General features: G+C 53.4%; 2 protein-coding genes across 10 annotated transcripts in view; one reads left to right on the top strand and one right to left on the bottom strand.

Annotated features, from left to right (window-relative positions):
- The window catches only part of LOC141272912 (uncharacterized), a 267,987-nt gene that overhangs the window by 183,453 nt on the left and 60,059 nt on the right, over positions 1-24,475 (top strand). The gene's annotated exons all lie outside the window — the stretch shown is intronic.
- Positions 1-24,475, bottom strand: part of LOC141272833 (uncharacterized) — a 150,262-nt gene that overhangs the window by 103,606 nt on the left and 22,181 nt on the right. For all 5 annotated transcript variants that reach the window (XM_073683919.1, XM_073683928.1, XM_073683949.1 and 2 more), the window contains one exon: positions 22,885-23,067. In XM_073683919.1, coding sequence (XP_073540020.1) covers positions 22,885-23,067 — 183 coding nt within the window. The remainder of the gene's footprint in view (positions 1-22,884; positions 23,068-24,475) is intronic.

Raw genomic sequence — 24,475 nt, 5'->3', positions numbered from 1 at the left:
TCATCACCCAGAATCCTCCAGTGCTGTCCTGTATAATGTCCCAGCAGTCACCTCTCCGGTCATCACCCAGAATCCTCCAGTGCTGTCCTGTATAATGTCCCAGCAGTCACCTCTCCGGTCATCACCCAGAATCCTCCAGTGCTGTCCTGTATAATATCCCAGCAGTCACCTATCCGCTCATCACCCAGAATCCTCCAGTGCTGTCCTGTATAATGTCCCAGCAGTCACCTCTCCGCTCATCACCCAGAATCCTCCAGTGCCGTCCTGTATAATGTCCCAGTAGTCACCTCTCCGGTCATCACCCAGAATCCTCCAGTGCCGTCCTGTATAATGTCCCAGCAGTCACCTCTCCGCTCATCACCCAGAATCCTCCAGTGCCGTCCTGTATAATGTCCCAGCAGTCACCTCTCCGCTCATCACCCAGAATCCGCCAGTGCTGTCCTGTATAATGTCCCAGCAGTCACCTCTCCGGTCATCACCCAGAATCCTCCAGTGCTATCCTGTATAATGTCCCAGCAGTCACCTCTCCGGTCATCACCCAGAATCCTCCAGTGCTGTCCTGTATAATGTCCCAGCAGTCACCTCTCCGCTCATCACCCAGAATCCTCCAGTGCTGTCCTGTATAATATCCCAGCAGTCACCTATCCGCTCATCACCCAGAATCCTCCAGTGCTGTCCTGAATAATGTCCCAGCAGTCACCTCTCCGCTCATCACCCAGAATCCTCCAGTGCTGTCCTGTATAAGGTCCCAGTAGTCACCTCTCCGGTCATCACCCAGAATCCTCCAGTGCCGTCCTGTATAATGTCCCAGCAGTCACCTCTCCGCTCATCACCCAGAATCCTCCAGTGCCGTCCTGTATAATGTCCCAGCAGTCACCTCTCCGCTCATCACCCAGAATCCGCCAGTGCTGTCCTGTATAATGTCCCAGCAGTCACCTCTCCGGTCATCACCCAGAATCCTCCAGTGCTATCCTGTATAATGTCCCAGCAGTCACCTCTCCGGTCATCACCCAGAATCCTTCAGTGCCGTCCTGTATAATGTCCCAGCAGTCACCTCTCCGCTCATCACCCAGAATCCTCCAGTGCTGTCCTGTATAATGTCCCATCAGTCACCTCTCCGCTCATCACCCAGAATCCTCCAGTGCTGTCCTGCATAATGTCCCAACAGTTACCTCCCCAGTCATCACCCAGAATCCTCCAGTGCTGTCATGTATAATGTCCCAGCAGTCACCTCTCCGCTCATCACCCAGAATCCTCCTGTGCTGTCCTGTATAATGTCTCAGCAGTCACCTCTCCGCTCATCACCCAGAATCCTCCAGTGCTGTCCTGTATAATGTCCCAGCAGTCACCTCTCCGGTCATCACCCAGAATCCTCCAGTGCTGTCCTGTATAATGTCCCAGCAGTCACCTCTCCGGTCATCACCCAGAATCCTCCAGTGCTGTCCTGTATAATGTCCCAGCAGTCACCTCTCCGGTCATCACCCAGAATCCTCCAGTGCTGTCCTGCATAATGTCCCAGCAGTCACCTCTCCGGACATCACCCAGAATCCTCCAGTGCTGTCCTGTATAATGTCGCAACAGTTACCTCACCAGTCATCACCCAGAATCCTCCAGTGCTGTCCTGTATAATGTCCCAACAGTCACCTCTCCGCTCATCACCCAGAATCCTCCAGTGCTGTCCTGTATAATGTCCCAGCAGTCACCTCTCCGCTCATCACTCAGAATCCTCCAGTGCCGTCCTGTATAATGTCCCAGCAGTCACCTCTCCGGTCATCACCCAGAATCCTCCAGTGCTGTCCTGTATAATGTCCCAGCAGTCACCTCTCCGCTCATCACCCAGAATCCTCCAGTGCCGTCCTGTATAATGTCCCAGCAGTCACCTCTCCAGTCATCACCCAGAATCCTCCAGCGCTGTCCTGTATAATGTCCCAGCAGTCACCTCTCCAGTCATCACCCAGAATCCTCCAGTGCTGTCCTGTATAATGTCCCAGCAGTCACCTCTCCGGTCATCACCCAGAATCCTCCAGTGCTGTCCTGTATAATGTCCCAGCAGTCACCTCTCCGGTCATCACCCAGAATCCTCCAGTGCCGTCCTGTATAATGTCCCAGCAGTCACCTATCCGGTCATCACCCAGAATCCTCCAGTGCTGTCCTGTATAATGTCCCAGCAGTCACCTCTCCACTCACCACCCAGAATCCTCCAGTGCCGTCCTGTATAATGTCCCTGCAGTCACCTCTCCGCTCATCACCCAGAATCCTCCAGTGCCGTCCTGTATAATGTCCCAGCAGTCACCTCTCCGCTCATCACCGAGAATCCTCCAGTGCCGTCCTGTATAATGTCCCAGCAGTCACCTCTCCGCTCATCACCCAGAATCCTCCAGTGCTGTCCTGTATAATATCCCAGCAGTCACCTCTCCTCTCATCATCCAGAATCCTCCAGTGCTGTCCTGTATAATATCCCAGCAGTCACCTCTCCGGTCATCACCCAGAATCCTCCAGTGCTGTCCTGTATAATGTCCCAGCAGTCACCTCTCCGCTCATCACCCAGAATCCTCCAGTGCTGTCCTGTATAATATCCCAGCAGTCACCTCTCCGCTCATCACCCAGAATCCTCCAGTGCTGTCCTGTATAATGTCCCAGCAGTCACCTCTCCGCTCATCACCCAGAATCCTCCAGTGCCGTCCTGTATAATGTCCCAGTAGTCACCTCTCCGGTCATCACCCAGAATCCTCCAGTGCCGTCCTGTATAATGTCCCAGCAGTCACCTCTCCGCTCATCACCCAGAATCCTCCAGTGCTGTCCTGTATAATGTCCCAGCAGTCACCTCTCCGCTCATCACCCAGAATCCTCCAGTGCTGTCCTGTATAATGTCCCAGCAGTCACCTTTCCTGTCATCACCCAGAATCCTCCAGTGCTGTCCTGTATAATGTCCCAGCAGTCACCTCTCCGCTCATCACCCAGAATCCTCCAGTGCCGTCCTGTATAATGTCCCAGCAGTCACCTCTCCGGTCATCACCCAGAATCCTCCAGTGCTGTCCTGTATAATGTCCCAGCAGTCACCTCTCCGCTCATCACCCAGAATCCTCCAGTGCCGTCCTGTATAATGTCCCAGCAGTCACCTCTCCAGTCATCACCCAGAATCCTCCAGTGCTGTCCTGTATAATGTCCCAGCAGTCACCTCTCCGGTCATCACCCAGAATCCTCCAGTGCTGTCCTGTATAATGTCCCAGCAGTCACCTCTCCGCTCATCACCCAGAATCCTCCAGTGCTGTCCTGTATAATATCCCAGCAGTCACCTCTCCGCTCATCACCCAGAATCCTCCAGTGCTGTCCTGAATAATGTCCCAGCAGTCACCTCTCCGCTCTTCACCCAGAATCCTCCAGTGCTGTCCTGTATAATGTCCCAGTAGTCACCTCTCCGGTCATCACCCAGAATCCTCCAGTGCCGTCCTGTATAATGTCCCAGCAGTCACCTCTCCGCTCATCACCCAGAATCCTCCAGTGCCGTCCTGTATAATGTCCCAGCAGTCACCTCTCCGCTCATCACCCAGAATCCTCCAGTGCTGTCCTGTATAATGTCCCAGCAGTCACCTCTCCGGTCATCACCCAGAATCCTCCAGTGCTATCCTGTATAATGTCCCAGCAGTCACCTCTCCGGTCATCACCCAGAATCCTCCAGTGCTGTCCTGTATAATGTCCCAGCAGTCACCTCTCCGCTCATCACCCAGAATCCTCCAGTGCTGTCCTGTATAATGTCCCATCAGTCACCTCTCCGCTCATCACCCAGAATCCTCCAGTGCTGTCCTGCATAATGTCCCAACAGTTACCTCCCCAGTCATCACCCAGAATCCTCCAGTGCTGTCATGTATAATGTCCCAGCAGTCACCTCTCCGCTCATCACCCAGAATCCTCCTGTGCTGTCCTGTATAATGTCCCAGCAGTCACCTCTCCGCTCATCACCCAGAATCCTCCTGTGCTGTCCTGTATAATGTCCCAGCAGTCACCTCTCCGGTCATCACCCAGAATCCTCCAGTGCTGTCCTGTATAATGTCCCAGCAGTCACCTCTCCGGTCATCACCCAGAATCCTCCAGTGCTGTCCTGTATAATGTCCCAGCAGTCACCTCTCCGGTCATCACCCAGAATCCTCCAGTGCTGTCCTGCATAATGTCAAAGCAGTCACCTCTCCGGACATCACCCAGAATCCTCCAGTGCTGTCCTGTATAATGTCGCAACAGTTACCTCACCAGTCATCACCCAGAATCCTCCAGTGCTGTCCTGTATAATGTCCCAACAGTCACCTCTCCGCTCATCACCCAGAATCCTCCAGTGCTGTCCTGTATAATGTCCCAGCAGTCACCTCTCTGCTCATCACCCAGAATCCTCCAGTGCTGTCCTGTATAATGTCCCAGCAGTCACCTCTCCACTCATCACCCAGAATCCTCCAGTGCTGTGCTGTATAATGTCCCAGCAGTCACCTCTCCGCTCATCACCCAGAATCCTCCAGTGCTGTCCTGTATAATGTCCCAGCAGTCACCTCTCCGCTCATCACCCAGAATCCTCCAGTGCTGTCCTGTATAATGTCCCAGCAGTCACCTCTCCGCTCATCACCCAGAATCCTCCAGTGCTGTCCTGTATAATGTCCCAGCAGCCACCTCTCCAGTCATCACCCAGAATCCTCCAGTGCTGTCCTGTATAATGTCCTAGCAGCCACCTCTCCAGTCATCACCCAAAATCCTCCAGTGCTGTCTTGTATAATGTCCCAGCAGTCACCTCTCCGCTCATCACTAAGAATCCTCCAGTGCTGTCTTGTATAATGTCCCAGCAGTCACCTCTCCGGTCATCACCCAGAATCCTCCAGTGCTGTCCTGTATAATGTCCCAGCAGTCACCTCTCCGGTCATCACCCAGAATCCTCCAGTGCCGTCCTGTATAATGTCCCAGGAGTCACGTCTCCGGTCATCACCCAGAATCCTCCAGTGCCGTCCTGTATAATGTCCCAGCAGTCACCTCCCCAGTCATCACCCAGAATCCTCCAGTGCTGTCCTGTATAATGTCCCAGCAGTCACCTCTCCGCTCATCACCCAGAATCCTCCAGTGCTGTCCTGTATAATGTCCCAGCAGTCACCTCTCCGGTCATCACCCAGAATCCTCCAGTGCTGTCCTGTATAATGTCCCAGCAGTCACCCCTCCGCTCATCACCCAGAATCCTCCAGTGCTGTCCTGTATAATGTCCCAGCAGTCACCTCTCCGCTCATCACCCAGAATCCTCCAGTGCTGTCCTGTATAATATCCCAGCAGTCACCTCTCCGCTCATCACCCAGAATCCTCCAGTGCTGTCCTGTATAATGTCCCAGCAGTCACCTCTCCGCTCATCACCCAGAATCCTCCAGTGCTGTCCTGTATAATGTCCCAGTAGTCACCTCTCCGGTCATCACCCAGAATCCTCCAGTGCCGTCCTGTATAATGTCCCAGCAGTCACCTCTCCGCTCATCACCCAGAATCCTCCAGTGCTGTCCTGTATAATGTCCCAGCAGTCACCTCTCCGCTCATCACCCAGAATCCTCCAGTGCTGTCCTGTATAATGTCCCAGCAGTCACCTTTCCTGTCATCACCCAGAATCCTCCAGTGCTGTCCTGTATAATGTCCCAGCAGTCACCTCTCCGCTCATCACCCAGAATCCTCCAGTGCCGTCCTGTATAATGTCCCAGCAGTCACCTCTCCGCTCATCACCCAGAATCCTCCAGTGCCGTCCTGTATAATGTCCCAGCAGTCACCTCTCCAGTCATCACCCAGAATCCTCCAGTGCTGTCCTGTATAATGTCCCAGCAGTCACCTCTCCGGTCATCACCCAGAATCCTCCAGTGCTGTCCTGTATAATGTCCCAGCAGTCACCTCTCCGGTCATCACCCAGAATCCTCCAGTGCTGTCCTGTATAATATCCCAGCAGTCACCTATCCGCTCATCACCCAGAATCCTCCAGTGCTGTCCTGTATAATGTCCCAGCAGTCACCTCTCCGCTCATCACCCAGAATCCTCCAGTGCCGTCCTGTATAATGTCCCAGTAGTCACCTCTCCGGTCATCACCCAGAATCCTCCAGTGCCGTCCTGTATAATGTCCCAGCAGTCACCTCTCCGCTCATCACCCAGAATCCTCCAGTGCCGTCCTGTATAATGTCCCAGCAGTCACCTCTCCGCTCATCACCCAGAATCCGCCAGTGCTGTCCTGTATAATGTCCCAGCAGTCACCTCTCCGGTCATCACCCAGAATCCTCCAGTGCTATCCTGTATAATGTCCCAGCAGTCACCTCTCCGGTCATCACCCAGAATCCTCCAGTGCTGTCCTGTATAATGTCCCAGTAGTCACCTCTCCGGTCATCACCCAGAATCCTCCAGTGCCGTCCTGTATAATGTCCCAGCAGTCACCTCTCCGCTCATCACCCAGAATCCTCCAGTGCCGTCCTGTATAATGTCCCAGCAGTCACCTCTCCGCTCATCACCCAGAATCCGCCAGTGCTGTCCTGTATAATGTCCCAGCAGTCACCTCTCCGGTCATCACCCAGAATCCTCCAGTGCTATCCTGTATAATGTCCCAGCAGTCACCTCTCCGGTCATCACCCAGAATCCTCCAGTGCTGTCCTGTATAATGTCCCAGCAGTCACCTCTCCGCTCATCACCCAGAATCCTCCAGTGCTGTCCTGTATAATGTCCCATCAGTCACCTCTCCGCTCATCACCCAGAATCCTCCAGTGCTGTCCTGCATAATGTCCCAACAGTTACCTCCCCAGTCATCACCCAGAATCCTCCAGTGCTGTCATGTATAATGTCCCAGCAGTCACCTCTCCGCTCATCACCCAGAATCCTCCTGTGCTGTCCTGTATAATGTCCCAGCAGTCACCTCTCCGCTCATCACCCAGAATCCTCCAGTGCTGTCCTGTATAATGTCCCAGCAGTCACCTCTCCGGTCATCACCCAGAATCCTCCAGTGCTGTCCTGTATAATGTCCCAGCAGTCACCTCTCCGGTCATCACCCAGAATCCTCCAGTGCTGTCCTCTATAATGTCCCAGCAGTCACCTCTCCGGTCATCACCCAGAATCCTCCAGTGGTGTCCTGCATAATGTCCCAGCAGTCACCTCTCCGGACATCACCCAGAATCCTCCAGTGCTGTCCTGTATAATGTCGCAACAGTTACCTCACCAGTCATCACCCAGAATCCTCCAGTGCTGTCCTGTATAATGTCCCAACAGTCACCTCTCCGCTCATCACCCAGAATCCTCCAGTGCTGTCCTGTATAATGTCCCAGCAGTCACCTCTCTGCTCATCACCCAGAATCCTCCAGTGCTGTCCTGTATAATGTCCCAGCAGTCACCTCTCCACTCATCACCCAGAATCCTCCAGTGCTGTGCTGTATAATGTCCCAGCAGTCACCTCTCCGCTCATCACCCAGAATCCTCCAGTGCTGTCCTGTATAATGTCCCAGCAGTCACCTCTCCGCTCATCACCCAGAATCCTCCAGTGCTGTCCTGTATAATGTCCCAGCAGTCACCTCTCCGCTCATCACCCAGAATCCTCCAGTGCTGTCCTGTATAATGTCCCAGCAGCCACCTCTCCAGTCATCACCCAGAATCCTCCAGTGCTGTCCTGTATAATGTCCTAGCAGCCACCTCTCCAGTCATCACCCAAAATCCTCCAGTGCTGTCTTGTATAATGTCCCAGCAGTCACCTCTCCGCTCATCACTAAGAATCCTCCAGTGCTGTCTTGTATAATGTCCCAGCAGTCACCTCTCCGGTCATCACCCAGAATCCTCCAGTGGTGTCCTGTATAATGTCCCAGCAGTCACCTCTCCGGTCATCACCCAGAATCCTCCAGTGCCGTCCTGTATAATGTCCCAGGAGTCACGTCTCCGGTCATCACCCAGAATCCTCCAGTGCCGTCCTGTATAATGTCCCAGCAGTCACCTCCCCAGTCATCACCCAGAATCCTCCAGTGCTGTCCTGTATAATGTCCCAGCAGTCACCTCTCCGCTCATCACCCAGAATCCTCCAGTGCTGTCCTGTATAATGTCCCAGCAGTCACCTCTCCGGTCATCACCCAGAATCCTCCAGTGCTGTCCTGTATAATGTCCCAGCAGTCACCCCTCCGCTCATCACCCAGAATCCTCCAGTGCTGTCCTGTATAATGTCCCAGCAGTCACCTCTCCGCTCATCACCCAGAATCCTCCAGTGCTGTCCTGTATAATATCCCAGCAGTCACCTCTCCGCTCATCACCCAGAATCCTCCAGTGCTGTCCTGTATAATGTCCCAGCAGTCACCTCTCCGCTCATCACCCAGAATCCTCCAGTGCTGTCCTGTATAATGTCCCAGTAGTCACCTCTCCGGTCATCACCCAGAATCCTCCAGTGCCGTCCTGTATAATGTCCCAGCAGTCACCTCTCCGCTCATCACCCAGAATCCTCCAGTGCTGTCCTGTATAATGTCCCAGCAGTCACCTCTCCGCTCATCACCCAGAATCCTCCAGTGCTGTCCTGTATAATGTCCCAGCAGTCACCTTTCCTGTCATCACCCAGAATCCTCCAGTGCTGTCCTGTATAATGTCCCAGCAGTCACCTCTCCGCTCATCACCCAGAATCCTCCAGTGCCGTCCTGTATAATGTCCCAGCAGTCACCTCTCCGGTCATCACCCAGAATCCTCCAGTGCTGTCCTGTATAATGTCCCAGCAGTCACCTCTCCGCTCATCACCCAGAATCCTCCAGTGCCGTCCTGTATAATGTCCCAGCAGTCACCTCTCCAGTCATCACCCAGAATCCTCCAGTGCTGTCCTGTATAATGTCCCAGCAGTCACCTCTCCGGTCATCACCCAGAATCCTCCAGTGCTGTCCTGTATAATGTCCCAGCAGTCACCTCTCCGGTCATCACCCAGAATCCTCCAGTGCTGTCCTGTATAATATCCCAGCAGTCACCTATCCGCTCATCACCCAGAATCCTCCAGTGCTGTCCTGTATAATGTCCCAGCAGTCACCTCTCCGCTCATCACCCAGAATCCTCCAGTGCCGTCCTGTATAATGTCCCAGTAGTCACCTCTCCGGTCATCACCCAGAATCCTCCAGTGCCGTCCTGTATAATGTCCCAGCAGTCACCTCTCCGCTCATCACCCAGAATCCTCCAGTGCCGTCCTGTATAATGTCCCAGCAGTCACCTCTCCGCTCATCACCCAGAATCCGCCAGTGCTGTCCTGTATAATGTCCCAGCAGTCACCTCTCCGGTCATCACCCAGAATCCTCCAGTGCTATCCTGTATAATGTCCCAGCAGTCACCTCTCCGGTCATCACCCAGAATCCTCCAGTGCTGTCCTGTATAATGTCCCAGCAGTCACCTCTCCGCTCATCACCCAGAATCCTCCAGTGCTGTCCTGTATAATATCCCAGCAGTCACCTATCCGCTCATCACCCAGAATCCTCCAGTGCTGTCCTGAATAATGTCCCAGCAGTCACCTCTCCGCTCATCACCCAGAATCCTCCAGTGCTGTCCTGTATAATGTCCCAGTAGTCACCTCTCCGGTCATCACCCAGAATCCTCCAGTGCCGTCCTGTATAATGTCCTAGCAGTCACCTCTCCGCTCATCACCCAGAATCCTCCAGTGCCGTCCTGTATAATGTCCCAGCAGTCACCTCTCCGCTCATCACCCAGAATCCGCCAGTGCTGTCCTGTATAATGTCCCAGCAGTCACCTCTCCGGTCATCACCCAGAATCCTCCAGTGCTATCCTGTATAATGTCCCAGCAGTCACCTCTCCGGTCATCACCCAGAATCCTCCAGTGCTGTCCTGTATAATGTCCCAGCAGTCACCTCTCCGCTCATCACCCAGAATCCTCCAGTGCTGTCCTGTATAATGTCCCATCAGTCACCTCTCCGCTCATCACCCAGAATCCTCCAGTGCTGTCCTGCATAATGTCCCAACAGTTACCTCCCCAGTCATCACCCAGAATCCTCCAGTGCTGTCCTGTATAATGTCCCAGCAGTCACCTCTCCGCTCATCACCCAGAATCCTCCTGTGCTGTCCTGTATAATGTCCCAGCAGTCACCTCTCCGCTCATCACCCAGAATCCTCCAGTGCTGTCCTGTATAATGTCCCAGCAGTCACCTCTCCGGTCATCACCCAGAATCCTCCAGTGCTGTCCTGTATAATGTCCCAGCAGTCACCTCTCCGGTCATCACCCAGAATCCTCCAGTGCTGTCCTGTATAATGTCCCAGCAGTCACCTCTCCGGTCATCACCCAGAATCCTCCAGTGCTGTCCTGCATAATGTCCCAGCAGTCACCTCTCCGGACATCACCCAGAATCCTCCAGTGCTGTCCTGTATAATGTCGCAACAGTTACCTCACCAGTCATCACCCAGAATCCTCCAGTGCTGTCCTGTATAATGTCCCAACAGTCACCTCTCCGCTCATCACCCAGAATCCTCCAGTGCTGTCCTGTATAATGTCCCAGCAGTCACCTCTCTGCTCATCACCCAGAATCCTCCAGTGCTGTCCTGTATAATGTCCCAGCAGTCACCTCTCCACTCATCACCCAGAATCCTCCAGTGCTGTGCTGTATAATGTCCCAGCAGTCACCTCTCCGCTCATCACCCAGAATCCTCCAGTGCTGTCCTGTATAATGTCCCAGCAGTCACCTCTCCGCTCATCACCCAGAATCCTCCAGTGCTGTCCTGTATAATGTCCCAGCAGTCACCTCTCCGCTCATCACCCAGAATCCTCCAGTGCTGTCCTGTATAATGTCCCAGCAGTCACCTCTCCGGTCATCACCCAGAATCCTCCAGTGCTGTCCTGTATAATGTCCCAGCAGTCACCTCTCCGGTCATCACCCAGAATCCTCCAGTGCTGTCCTGTATAATGTCCCAGCAGTCACCTCTCCGGTCATCACCCAGAATCCTCCAGTGCTGTCCTGCATAATGTCCCAGCAGTCACCTCTCCGGACATCACCCAGAATCCTCCAGTGCTGTCCTGTATAATGTCGCAACAGTTACCTCACCAGTCATCACCCAGAATCCTCCAGTGCTGTCCTGTATAATGTCCCAACAGTCACCTCTCCGCTCATCACCCAGAATCCTCCAGTGCTGTCCTGTATAATGTCCCAGCAGTCACCTCTCTGCTCATCACCCAGAATCCTCCAGTGCTGTCCTGTATAATGTCCCAGCAGTCACCTCTCCACTCATCACCCAGAATCCTCCAGTGCTGTGCTGTATAATGTCCCAGCAGTCACCTCTCCGCTCATCACCCAGAATCCTCCAGTGCTGTCCTGTATAATGTCCCAGCAGTCACCTCTCCGCTCATCACCCAGAATCCTCCAGTGCTGTCCTGTATAATGTCCCAGCAGTCACCTCTCCGCTCATCACCCAGAATCCTCCAGTGCTGTCCTGTATAATGTCCCAGCAGCCACCTCTCCAGTCATCACCCAGAATCCTCCAGTGCTGTCCTGTATAATGTCCCAGCAGCAACCTCTCCAGTCATCACCCAAAATCCTCCAGTGCTGTCTTGTATAATGTCCCAGCAGTCACCTCTCCGCTCATCACCCAGAATCCTCCAGTGCTGTCCTGTATAATGTCCCAGCAGTCACCTCTCCGGTCATCACCCAGAATCCTCCAGTGCCGTCCTGTATAATGTCCCAGGAGTCACGTCTCCGGTCATCACCCAGAATCCTCCAGTGCCGTCCTGTATAATGTCCCAGCAGTCACCTCCCCAGTCATCACCCAGAATCCTCCAGTGCTGTCCTGTATAATGTCCCAGCAGTCACCTCTCCGCTCATCACCCAGAATCCTCCAGTGCTGTCCTGTATAATGTCCCAGCAGTCACCTCTCCGGTCATCACCCAGAATCCTCCAGTGCTGTCCTGTATAATGTCCCAGCAGTCACCCCTCCGCTCATCATCCAGAATCCTCCAGTGCTGTCCTGTATAATGTCCCAGCAGTCACCTCTCCGCTCATCACCCAGAATCCTCCAGTGCTGTGCTGTATAATGTCCCAGCAGTCACCTCTCCGCTCATCACCCAGAATCCTCCAGTGCTGTCCTGTATAATGTCCCAGCAGTCACCTCTCCGCTCATCACCCAGAATCCTCCAGTGCTGTCCTGTATAATGTCCCAGCAGTCACCTTTCCGGTCATCACACAGAATCCTCCAGTGCTGTCCTGTATAATGTCCCAGCAGTCACCTCTCCGCTCATCACCCAGAATCCTCCAGTGCTGTCCGGTATAATGTCCCAGCAGTCACCTCTCCGCTCATCACCCAGAATCCTCCAGTGCCTGACTGTATAATGTCCCAGCAGTCACCCCTCCAGTCATCACCCAGAATCCTCCAGTGCTGTCCTGTATAATGTCCCAGCAGTCACCTCTCTGCTCATCACCCAGAATCCTCCCGTGCTGTGCTGTATAATGTCCCTGCAGTCACCTCTCCGGTCATCACCCAGAATCCTCCCGTGCTGTCCTGTATAATGTCCCTGCAGTCATCTCTCCGCTCATCACCCAGAATCCTCCAGTGCTGTCCTGTATAATGTCCCAGCAGTCACCTCTCCGCTCATCACCCAGAATCCTCCAGTGCTGTCCTGTATAATGTCCCAGCAGTCACCTCTCCGGTCATCACCCAGAATCCTCCAGTGCTGTCCTGTATAATGTCCCAGCAGTCACCTCTCCGCTCATCACCCAGAATCCTCCAGTGCTGTCCGGTAAAATGTCCCAGCAGTCACCTCTCCGCTCATCACCCAGAATCCTCCAGTGCTGCACTGTATAATGTCCCAGCAGTCACCCCTCCAGTCATCACCCAGAATCCTCCAGTGCTGTCCTGTATAATGTCCCAGCAGTCACCTCTCTGCTCATCACCCAGAATCCTCCCGTGCTGTGCTGTATAATGTCCCTGCAGTCACCTCTCCGGTGATCACCCAGAATCCTCCCGTGCTGTCCTGTATAATGTCCCTGCAGTCACCTCTCTGCTCATCACCCAGAATCCTCCAGTGCTGTCCTGTATAATGTCCCAGCAGTCACCTCTCCGCTCATCACCCAGAATCCTCCAGTGCTGTGCTGTATAATGTCCCAGCAGTCACCTCTCCCCTCATCACCCAGAATCCTCCAGTGCTGTCCTGTATAATGTCCCAGAAGTCACCTCTCCGCTCATCACCCAGAATCCTCCAGTGCCGTCCTGTATAATGTCCCAGCAGTCACCTCTCCGGTCATCACCCAGAATCCTCCAGTGCTGTCCTGTATAATGTCCCATCAGTCACCTCCCCGGTCATCACCCAGAATCCTCCAGTGCCATCCTGTATAATGTCCCAGCAGTCACCTCTCCGCTCATCACCCAGAATCCTCCAGTGCTCTCCTGTATAATGTCCCAGCAGTCACCTCTCCGGTCATCACCCCGAATCCTCCAGTGCTGTCCTGTATAATGTCCCAGCAGTCACCTCTCCGGTCATCACCCAGAATCCTCCAGTGCTGTCCTGTATAATGTATCAGCAGTCACCTCTCCGCTCATCACCCAGAATCCTCCAGTGCCGTCCTGTATAATGTCCCAGCAGTCACCTCTCCGGTCATCACCCAGAATCCTCCAGTGCTGTCCTGCATAATGTCCCAACAGTCACCTCTCCGCTCATCACGCAGAATCCTCCAGTGCTGTCCTGTATAATGTCCCAGCAGTCACCTCTCCGGTCATCACCCAGAATCCTCCAGGGCTGTCCTGTATAATGTCCCAGCAGTCACCTCTCCGCTCATCTCCCAGAATCCTCCAGTGCCTTCCTGTATAATGTCCCAGCAGTCACCTCTCCGCTCATCACCCAGAATCCTCCAGTGCTGTCCTGTATAATGTCCCAGCAGTCACCTCTCCGCTCATCACTCAGAATCCTCCAGTGCTGTCCTGTATAATGTCCCAGCAGTCACCTCTCCGGTCATCACCCAGAATCCTCCAGTGCTGTCCTGTATAATGTCCCAGCAGTCACCTCTCCGGTCATCACCCAGAATCCTCCAGTGCTGTCCTGTATAATGTCCCAGCAGCCACCTCTCCGCTCATCACTCAGAATCCTCCAGTGCTGTCCTGTATAATGTCCGAGCAGTCACCTCTCCGGTCATCACCCAGAATCCTCCAGTGCTGTCCTGTATAATGTCCCAGCAGTCACCTCTCCGCTCATCACCCAGAATCCTCCAGTGCTGTCCTGTATAATGTCCCAGCAGTCACCTCTCCGCTCATCACCCAGAATCCTCCAGTGCTGTCCTGTATAATGTCCCAGCAGTCACCTCTCCGCTCATCACCCAGAATCCTCCAGTGCTGTCCTGTATAATGTCCCAGTAGTCACCTCTCCGCTCATCACCCAGAATCCTCCAGTGCTGTCCTGTATAATGTCCCAGCAGTCACCTCTCCGCTCATCACCCAGAATCCTCCAGTGCTGTCCTGTATAATGTCCCAGCAGTCACCTCTCCACTCATCACCCAGAATCCTCCAGTGCTGTCCTGTATAATGTCCCAGCAGTCACCTCTCCGCTCATCACCCAGAATCCTCCAGTGTTGTGCTGTATAATGTCCCAGCAGTCACCTCTCCGCTCATCACCCAGAATCCTCCAGTGCTGTCCTGTATAATGTCCCAGTAGTCACCTCTCCGCTCATCACCCAGAATCCTCCAGTGCTGTCCTGTATAATGTCCCAGCAGTCACCTCTCCGCTCATCACCCAGAATCCTCCAGTGCTGTCCTGTATAATGTCCCAGCAGTCACCTCTCCGCTCATCACCCAGAATCCTCCAGTGCCGTCCTGTATAATGTCCCAGCAGTCACCTCTCCGCTCATCACCCAGAATCCTCCAGTGCTGTCCTGTATAATGTCCCAGCAGTCACCTCTCCGCTCATCACCCAGAATCCTCCAGTGCTGTCCTGTATAATGTACCAGCAGTCACCTCTCCGGTCATCACCCAGAATCCTCCAGTGCTGTCCTGTATAATGTCCCAGCAGTCACCTCTCCGCTCATCACCCAGAATCCTCCAGTGCTGTCCGGTATAATGTCCCAGCAGTCACCTCTCCGCTCATCACCCAGAATCCTCCAGTGCTGCACTGTATAATGTCCCAGCAGTCACCCCTCCAGTCATCACCCAGAATCCTCCAGTGCTGTCCTGTATAATGTCCCAGCAGTCACCTCTCTGCTAATCACCCAGAATCCTCCCGTGCTGTGCTGTATAATGTCCCTGCAGTCACCTCTCCGGTCATCACCCAGAATCCTCCCGTGCTGTCCTGTATAATGTTCCTGCAGTCACCTCTCTGCTCATCACCCAGAATCCTCCAGTGCTGTCCTGTATAATGTCCCAGCAGTCACCTCTCCGGTCATCACCCAGAATCCTCCAGTGCTGTCCTGTATAATGTCCCAGCAGTCACCTCTCCGCTCATCACCCAGAACCTCCAGTGCTGTCCTGTATAATGTCCCAGCAGTCACCTCTCCGGTCATCACCCAGAATCCTCCAGTGCTGTCCTGTATAATGTCCCAGCAGTCACCTCTCCGCTCATCACCCAGAATCCTCCAGTGCTGTCCGGTATAATGTCCCAGCAGTCACCTCTCCGCTCATCACCCAGAATCCTCCAGTGCTGTCCTGTATAATGTCCCAGTAGTCACCTCTCCGCTCATCACCCAGAATCCTAGAGTGCTGTCCTGTATAATGTCCCAGCAGTCACCTCTCCGCTCATCACCCAGAATCCTCCAGTGCTGTGCTGTATAATGTCCCAGCAGTCACCTCTCCCCTCATCACCCAGAATCCTCCAGTGCTGTCCTGTATAATGTCCCAGCAGTCACCTCTCCGCTCATCACCCAGAATCCTCCAGTGCCGTCCTGTATAATGTCCCAGCAGTCACCTCTCCGGTCATCACCCAGAATCCTCCAGTGCTGTCCTGTATAATGTCCCATCAGTCACCTCCCCGGTCATCACCCAGAATCCTCCAGTGCCGTCCTGTATAATGTCCCAGCAGTCACCTCTCCGCTCATCACCCAGAATCCTCCAGTGCTGTGCTGTATAATGTCCCAGCAGTCACCTCTCCGCTCATCACCCAGAATCCTCCAGTGCTGTCCTGTATAATGTCCTAGCAGTCACCTCTCCGCTCATCACCCAGAATCCTCCAGTGCTGTCCTGTATAATGTCCCAGCAGTCACCTCTCCGCTCATCACCCAGAATCCTCCAGTGCCGTCCTGTATAATGTCCCAGCAGTCACCTCTCCGCTCATCACCCAGAATCCTCCAGTGCTGTCCTGTATAATGTCCCAGCAGTCACCTCTCCGCTCATCACCCAGAATCCTCCAGTGCTGTCCTGTATAATGTCCCAGCAGTCACCTCTCCGGTCATCACCCAGAATCCTCCAGTGCTGTCCTGTATTATGTCCCAGCAGTCACCTCTCCGCTCATCACCCAGAATCCTCCAGTGCTGTCCGGTATAATGTCCCAGCAGTCACCTCTCCGCTCATCACCCAGAATCCTCCAGTGCTGCACTGTATAATGTCCCAGCAGTCACCCCTCCAGTCATCACCCAGAATCCTCCAGTGCTGTCCTGTATAATGTCCCAGCAGTCACCTCTCTGCTCATCACCCAGAATCCTCCCGTGCTGTGCTGTATAATGTCCCTGCAGTCACCTCTCCGGTCATCACCCAGAATCCTCCCGTGCTGTCCTGTATAATGTCCCTGCAGTCACCTCTCTGCTCATCACCCAGAATCCTCCAGTGCTGTCCTGTATAATGTCCCAGCAGTCACCTCTCCGGTCATCACCCAGAATCCTCCAGTGCTGTCCTGTATAATGTCCCAGCAGTCACCTCTCCGCTCATCACCCAGAATCCTCCAGTGCTGTCCTGTATAATGTCCCAGCAGTCACCTCTCCGGTCATCACCCAGAATCCTCCAGTGCTGTCCTGTATAATGTCCCAGCAGTCACCTCTCCGCTCATCACCCAGAATCCTCCAGTGCTGTCCGGTATAATGTCCCAGCAGTCACCTCTCCGCTCATCACCCAGAATCCTCCAGTGCTGCACTGTATAATGTCCCAGCAGTCACCCCTCCAGTCATCACCCAGAATCCTCCAGTGCTGTCCTGTATAATGTCCCAGCAGTCACCTCTCTGCTCATCACCCAGAATCCTCCCGTGCTGTGCTGTATAATGTCCCTGCAGTCACCTCTCCGGTCATCACCCAGAATCCTCCCGTGCTGTCCTGTATAATGTCCCTGCAGTCACCTCTCTGCTCATCACCCAGAATCCTCCAGTGCTCTCCTGTATAATGTCCCAGCAGTCACCTCTCCGCTCATCACCCAGAATCCTCCAGTGCTGTGCTGTATAATGTCCCAGCAGTCACCTCTCCCCTCATCACCCAGAATCCTCCAGTGCTGTCCTGTATAATGTCCCAGCAGTCACCTCTCCGCTCATCACCCAGAATCCTCCAGTGCCGTTCTGTATAATGTCCCAGCAGTCACCTCTCCGGTCATCACCCAGAATCCTCCAGTGCTGTCCTGTATAATGTCCCATCAGTCACCTCCCCGGTCATCACCCAGAATCCTCCAGTGCCGTCCTGTATAATGTCCCAGCAGTCACCTCTCCGCTCATCACCCAGAATCCTCCAGTGCTCTCCTGTATAATGTCCCAGCAGTCACCTCTCCGGTCATCACCCAGAATCCTCCAGTGCTGTCCTGTATAATGTCCCTGCAGTCACCTCTCCGGTCATCACCCAGAATCCTCCAGTGCTGTCCTGTATAATGTACCAGCAGTCACCTCTCCGCTCATCACCCAGAATCCTCCAGTGCCGTCCTGTATAATGTCCCAGCAGTCACCCCTCCGGTCATCACCCAGAATCCTCCAGTGCTGTCCTGCATAATGTCCCAACAGTCACCTCTCCGCTCATCACCCAGAATCCTCCAGTGCTGTCCTGTATAATGTCCCAGCAGTCACCTCTCCGGTCATCACCCAGAATCCTCCAGGGCTGTCCTGTATAATGTCCCAGCAGTCACCTCTCCGCTCATCACCCAGAATCCTCCAGTGCCTTCCTGTATAATGTCCCAGCAGTCACCTCTCCGCTCATCACCCAGAATCCTCCAGTGCTGTCCTGTATAATGTCCCAGCAGTCACCTCTCCGCTCATCACTCAGAATCCTCCAGTGCTGTCCTGTATAATGTCCCAGCAGTCACCTCTCCGGTCATCACCCAGAATCCTCCAGTGCTGTCCTGTATAATGTCCCAGCAGTCACCTCTCCGGTCATCACCCAGAATCCTCCAGTGCTGTCCAGTATAATGTCCCAGCAGCCACCTCTCCGCTCATCACTCAGAATCCTCCAGTGCTGTCCTGTATAATGTCCGAGCAGTCACCTCTCCGGTCATCACCCAGAATCCTCCAGTGCTGTCCTGTATAATGTCCCAGCAGTCACCTCTCCGCTCATCACCCAGAATCCTCCAGTGCTGTCCTGTATAATGTCCCAGCAGTCACCTCTCCGCTCATCACCCAGAATCCTCCAGTGCTGTCCTGTATAATGTCCCAGCAGTCACCTCTCCGCTCATCACCCAGAATCCTCCAGTGCTGTCCTGTATAATGTCCCAGTAGTCACCTCTCCGCTCATCACCCAGAATCCTCCAGTGCTGTCCTGTATAATGTCCCAGCAGTCACCTCTCCGCTCATCACCCAGAATCCTCCAGTGCTGTCCTGTATAATGTCCCAGCAGTCACCTCTCCACTCATCACCCAGAATCCTCCAGTGCTGTCCTGTATAATGTCCCAGCAGTCACCTCTCCGCTCATCACCCAGAATCCTCCAGTGCTGTGCTGTATAATGTCCCAGCAGTCACCTCTCCGCTCATCACCCAGAATCCTCCAGTGCTGTCCTGTATAATGTCCCAGTAGTCACCTCTCCGCTCATCACCCAGAATCCTCCAGTGCTGTCCTGTATAATGTCCCAGCAGTCACCTCTCCGCTCATCACCCAGAATCCTCCAGTGCTGTCCTGTATAATGTCCCAGTAGTCACCTCTCCGCTCATCACCCAGAATCCTCCAGTGCCGTCCTGTATAATGTCCCAGCAGTCACCTCTCCTGTCATCACCCAGAATCCTATAGTGCCGTCCAGTATAATGTCCCAGCAGTTACCTCTCCGCTCATCACCCAGAATCCTCCAGTGCTGTCCTGTATAATGTCCCAGCAGTCACCTCTCCGCTCATCACCCAGAATCCTCCAGTGCTGTGCTGTATAATGTCCCAGCAGTCACCTCTCCCCTCATCACCCAGAATCCTCCAGTGCCGTCCTGTATAATGTCCCAGCAGTCACCTCTCCGCTCAGCACCCAGAATCCTCCAGTGCTGTCCTGTATAATGTCCCAGCAGTCACCTCTCCGCTCATCACCCAGAATCCTCCAGTGCTGTCCTGTATAATGTCCCAGCAGTCACCTCTCCGCTCATCACCCAGAATCCTCCAGTGCCGTCCTGTATAATGTCCCAGCAGTCACCTCTCCGCTCATCACCCAGAATCCTCCAGTGCCGTCCTGTATAATGTCCCAGCAGTCACCTCTCCGGTCATCACCCAGAATCCTCCAGTGCCGTCCAGTATAATGTCCCAGCAGTCACCTCTCCGCTCATCACCCAGAATCCTCCAGTGCTGTCCTGTATAATGTCCCAGCAGTCACCTCTCCGCTCATTACCCAGAATCCTCCAGTGCTGTCCTGTATAATGTCCCAGTAGTCACCTCTCCGCTCATCACCCAGAATCCTCCAGTGCTGTCCTGTATAATGTCCCAGCAGTCACCTCTCCGCTCATCACCCAGAATCCTCCAGTGCTGTCCTGTATAATGTCCCAGCAGTCACCTCTCCACTCATCACCCAGAATCCTCCAGTGCTGTCCTGTATAATGTCCCAGCAGTCACCTCTCCGCTCATCACCCAGAATCCTCCAGTGCTGTGCTGTATAATGTCCCAGCAGTCACCTCTCCGCTCATCACCCAGAATCCTCCAGTGCTGTCCTGTATAATGTCCCAGCAGTCACCTCTCCGCTCATCACCCAGAATCCTCCAGTGCTGTCCTGTATAATGTCCCAGCAGTCACCTCTCCGCTCATCACCCAGAATCCTCCAGTGCTGTCCTGTATAATGTCCCAGCAGTCACCTCTCCGCTCATCACCCAGAATCCTCCAGTGCCGTACTGTATAATGTCCCAGCAGTCACCTCTCCTGTCATCACCCAGAATCCTATAGTGCCGTCCAGTATAATGTCCCAGCAGTCACCTCTCCGCTCATCACCCAGAATCCTCCAGTGCTGTGCTGTATAATGTCCCTGCAGTCACCTCTCTGCTCATCACCCAGAATCCTCCAGTGCTGTCCTGTATAATGTCCCAGCAGTCACCTCTCCGCTCATCACCCAGAATCCTCCAGTGCTGTGCTGTATAATGTCCCAGCAGTCACCTCTCCCCTCATCACCCAGAATCCTCCAGTGCTGTCCTGTATAATATCCCAGCAGTCACCTCTCCGCTCATCACCCAGAATCCTCCAGTGCCGTCCTGTATAATATCCCAGCAGTCACCTCTCCGCTCAGCACCCAGAATCCTCCAGTGCTGTCCTGTATAATGTCCCAGCAGTCACCTCTCCGCTCATCACCCAGAATTCTCCAGTGCTGTCCTGTATAATGTCCCAGCAGTCACCTCTCCGCTCAGCACCCAGAATCCTCCAGTGCTGTCCTGTATAATGTCCCAGCAGTCACCTCTCCGCTCATCACCCAGAATCCTCCAGTGCTGTCCTGTATAATGTCCCAGCAGTCACCTCTCTGCTCGTCACCCAGAATCCTCCAGTGCCGTCCTGTATAATGTCCCAGCAGTCACCTCTCCGCTCATCACCCAGAATCCTCCAGTGCCGCCCTGTATAATGTCCCAGCAGTCACCTCTCCGCTCATCACCCAGAATCCTCCAGTGCTGTCCTGTATAATGTCCCAGCAGTCACCTCTCCGCTCATCACCCACAATCCTTCAGTGCTGTCCTGTATAATGTCCCAGCAGTCACCTCTCCGCTCATCATCCAGAATCCTCCAGTGCTGTCCTGTATAATGTCCCAGCAGTCACCTCTCCGGTCATCACCCAGAATCCTTCCAGTGCCATCCTGTATAATGTCCCAGCAGTCACCTCTACAGTCATCACCCAGAATCCTCCAGTGCCGTCCTGTATAATGTCCCAGCAGTCACCTTTCCTGTCATCACCCAGAATCCTCCAGTGCTGTCCTGTATAATGTCCCAGCAGTCACCTCTCCGCTCATCACTCAGAATCCTCCAGTGCCGTCCTGTATAATGTCCCAGCAGTCACCTCTCCGGTCATCACCCAGAATCCTCCAGTGCTGTCCTGTATAATGTCCCAGCAGTCACCTCTCCGCTCATCACCCAGAATCCTCCAGTGCCGTCCTGTATAATGTCCCAGCAGTCACCTCTCCAGTCATCACCCAGAATCCTCCAGCGCTGTCCTGTATAATGTCCCAGCAGTCACCTCTCCAGTCATCACCCAGAATCCTCCAGTGCTGTCCTGTATAATGTCCCAGCAGTCACCTCTCCGGTCATCACCCAGAATCCTCCAGTGCTGTCCTGTATAATGTCCCAGCAGTCACCTCTCCGGTCATCACCCAGAATCCTCCAGTGCCGTCCTGTATAATGTCCCAGCAGTCACCTATCCGGTCATCACCTTGAATCCTGCAGTGCTGTCCTGTATAATGTCCCAGCAGTCACCTCTCCACTCACCACCCAGAATCCTCCAGTGCCGTCCTGTATAATGTCCCTGCAGTCACCTCTCCGCTCATCACCCAGAATCCTCCAGTGCCGTCCTGTATAATGTCCCAGCAGTCACCTCTCCGCTCATCACCCAGAATCCTCCAGTGCTGTCCTGTATAATGTCCCAGCAGTCACCTTCCCTGTCATCACCCAGAATCCTCCAGTGCTGTCCTGTATAATGTCCCAGCAGTCACCTCTCCGCTCAACACCCAGAATCCTCCAGTGCCGTCCTGTATAATGTCCCAGCAGTCACCTCTCCGGTCATCACCCAGAATCCTCCAGTGCTGTCCTGTATAATGTCCCAGCAGTCACCTCTCCGCTCATCACCCAGAATCCTCCAGTGCCGTCCTGTATAATGTCCCAGCAGTCACCTCTCCAGTCATCACCCAGAATCCTCCAGTGCTGTCCTGTATAATGTCCCAGCAGTCACCTCTCCGGTCATCACCCAGAATCCTCCAGTGCTGTCCTGTATAATGTCCCAGCAGTCACCTCTCTGGTCATCACCCAGAATCCTCCAGTGCTGTCCTGTATAATATCCCAGCAGTCACCTATCCGCTCATCACCCAGAATCCTCCAGTGCTGTCCTGTATAATGTCCCAGCAGTCACCTCTCCGCTCATCACCCAGAATCCTCCAGTGCTGTCCTGTATAATGTCCCAGTAGTCACCTCTCCGGTCATCACCCAGAATCCTCCAGTGCCGTCCTGTATAATGTCCCAGCAGTCACCTCTCCGCTCATCACCCAGAATCCTCCAGTGCCGTCCTGTATAATGTCCCAGCAGTCACCTCTCCGCTCATCACCCAGAATCCTCCAGTGTTGTCCTGTATAATGTCCCAGCAGTCACCTCTCCGCTCATCACCCAGAATCCTCCAGTGCTGTCCTGTATAATGTCCCAGCAGTCACCTCTCCGCTCATCACCCAGAATCCTCCAGTGCTGTCCTGTATAATGTCCCAGCAGTCACCTCTCCGCTCATCACCCAGAATCCTCCAGTGCTGTCCTGTATAATGTCCCAGCAGTCACCTCTCCGGTCATCACCCAGAATCCTCCAGTGCTGTCCTGTATAATGTCCCAGCAGTCACCTCTCTGCTCATCACCCAGAATCCTCCAGTGCCGTCCTGTATAATGTCCCAGCAGTCACCTCTCCGCTCAGCAGCTCAATCATCTTGTTGCTGAGCTCTAGGATCTTCTTCTTCTTCCTCTCATGTATCGGGGGGTGCGGGGGAGGCTCTGTGATGGGGCCCAGGCTCCGCCCTCCTGACTCCTGGAGATGGATGATGGGAGTCACACCCTCCCCTGGTGTCTTCCTCACTATTGTGTAATCCTGTGTATGGAGAGAGACACTTAGGGAGAAGAATTCCTTCCCGACTCCAGATCTGACAATCAGTAGAAATCCCGGGATCAATAACCGTCTCCAGTAATCTGGGGCCATAACCTGGAATATTATTACACTCAGGACAGACATCCAGGCCCCTCTACAGCTCTTATAGGGAATCCCCATGACAACTCCTCCTGGCAGAGAGCTGCACACAATCACTGCTCTTACAGTAAAGAATCCTTCTCTTCCTCTTCTGGATTTCCTCTTCCCGATGTCGGACTTGTTACATAACACAATAAAGCTGATAGAAATGTAGAGGAGTTACCTCTCCGCTCAGCAGGGAGATGATCTCCAGGGTGACGTGTAATAATCTCCTTGTATATACAGTTGTGCTCAAAAGTTTACATACTCCGGCAGAATTTTTCCTTTCTTGGCCTTGTTTCAGAGAATATGAATAATAACCAAAAACCTTTTCCTCCCCTCATGGTTATTGGTTGGGTGAAGCCATTTATTGTGTTTTCTCTTTTTAAATCTTAATGACAACAAAAAACATCCAAATGACCCTGATCAGAAGTTCACAGACCCCAGTTCTTAATACCGTGTATTGCCCCCTCTAACATCATTGACAGCTTGAAGTCTTTTGTGGCAGTTGTGGATGAGGTTCTTTATTTTCTCAGATGGTAAAGCTGCCCATTCTTCTTGGCAAAGCCTCCAGTTCCTGTAAATTCCTGGGCTGTCTAGCATGAGCTGCGCGCTTGAGATCTCCCCAGAGTGACTCAATGATATTGAGGTCAGGAAACTCAGATGGTGACTCCAGAACCTTTACTTTGTTCTGCTGTAGCCAATGACAGGTCGACTTTGCCTTGTGCTTTGGATCGTTGTCATGTTGGAACGTCCAAGTACGTCCCATGCGCAGCTTCCGGGCTGATGAGTGCAAATTTGCCTCCAGTATTTGCTGATAACGTGCTGCGTTCATCTTTCCTTCCACTTTTACCAAGTTTCCTGTGCCTTTGTAGCTCACACATCCCCAATACATCAGCGATCCACCTCCGTGGAATGGTGTTCCTTTCATCATAGGACTTGTTGATCTCTCTCCAAATGTAACGTTTATGGTTGTGGCCAAAAAGTTGAATTTTGGTCTCATCACTCCAAATTACCTTGTTCCAGAAGTTTTGAGGCTTGTCTCTGTGCTGTTTGGCATATTGTAGGCGAGATACTTTGTGGCATTTGCGCAGTAATGGCTTTCTTCTGGCGACTCAACCATGCAGCCCATTTTCCTTCAAGTGCCTCCTTATTGTGCATCTTGAAACATCCACACCGCTAGTTTTCAGAGAGTCCTGAATTTCAGCTGATGTTATTTGTGGGTTTTTCTTTGCATCTCGAACAAATTTCCTGCCAGTTGTGGCCGAAATTT

The sequence above is a fragment of the Phyllobates terribilis genome, unplaced genomic scaffold (assembly GCF_046119375.1).
Source record: "Phyllobates terribilis strain yellow unplaced genomic scaffold, ASM4611937v1 Scaffold_1__5_contigs__length_1240528914, whole genome shotgun sequence".
Taxonomy (NCBI): domain Eukaryota; kingdom Metazoa; phylum Chordata; class Amphibia; order Anura; family Dendrobatidae; genus Phyllobates; species Phyllobates terribilis.
Note: the sequence above shows the minus strand (reverse complement) of the source record. Positions and strands in the feature narration are given on the sequence as shown.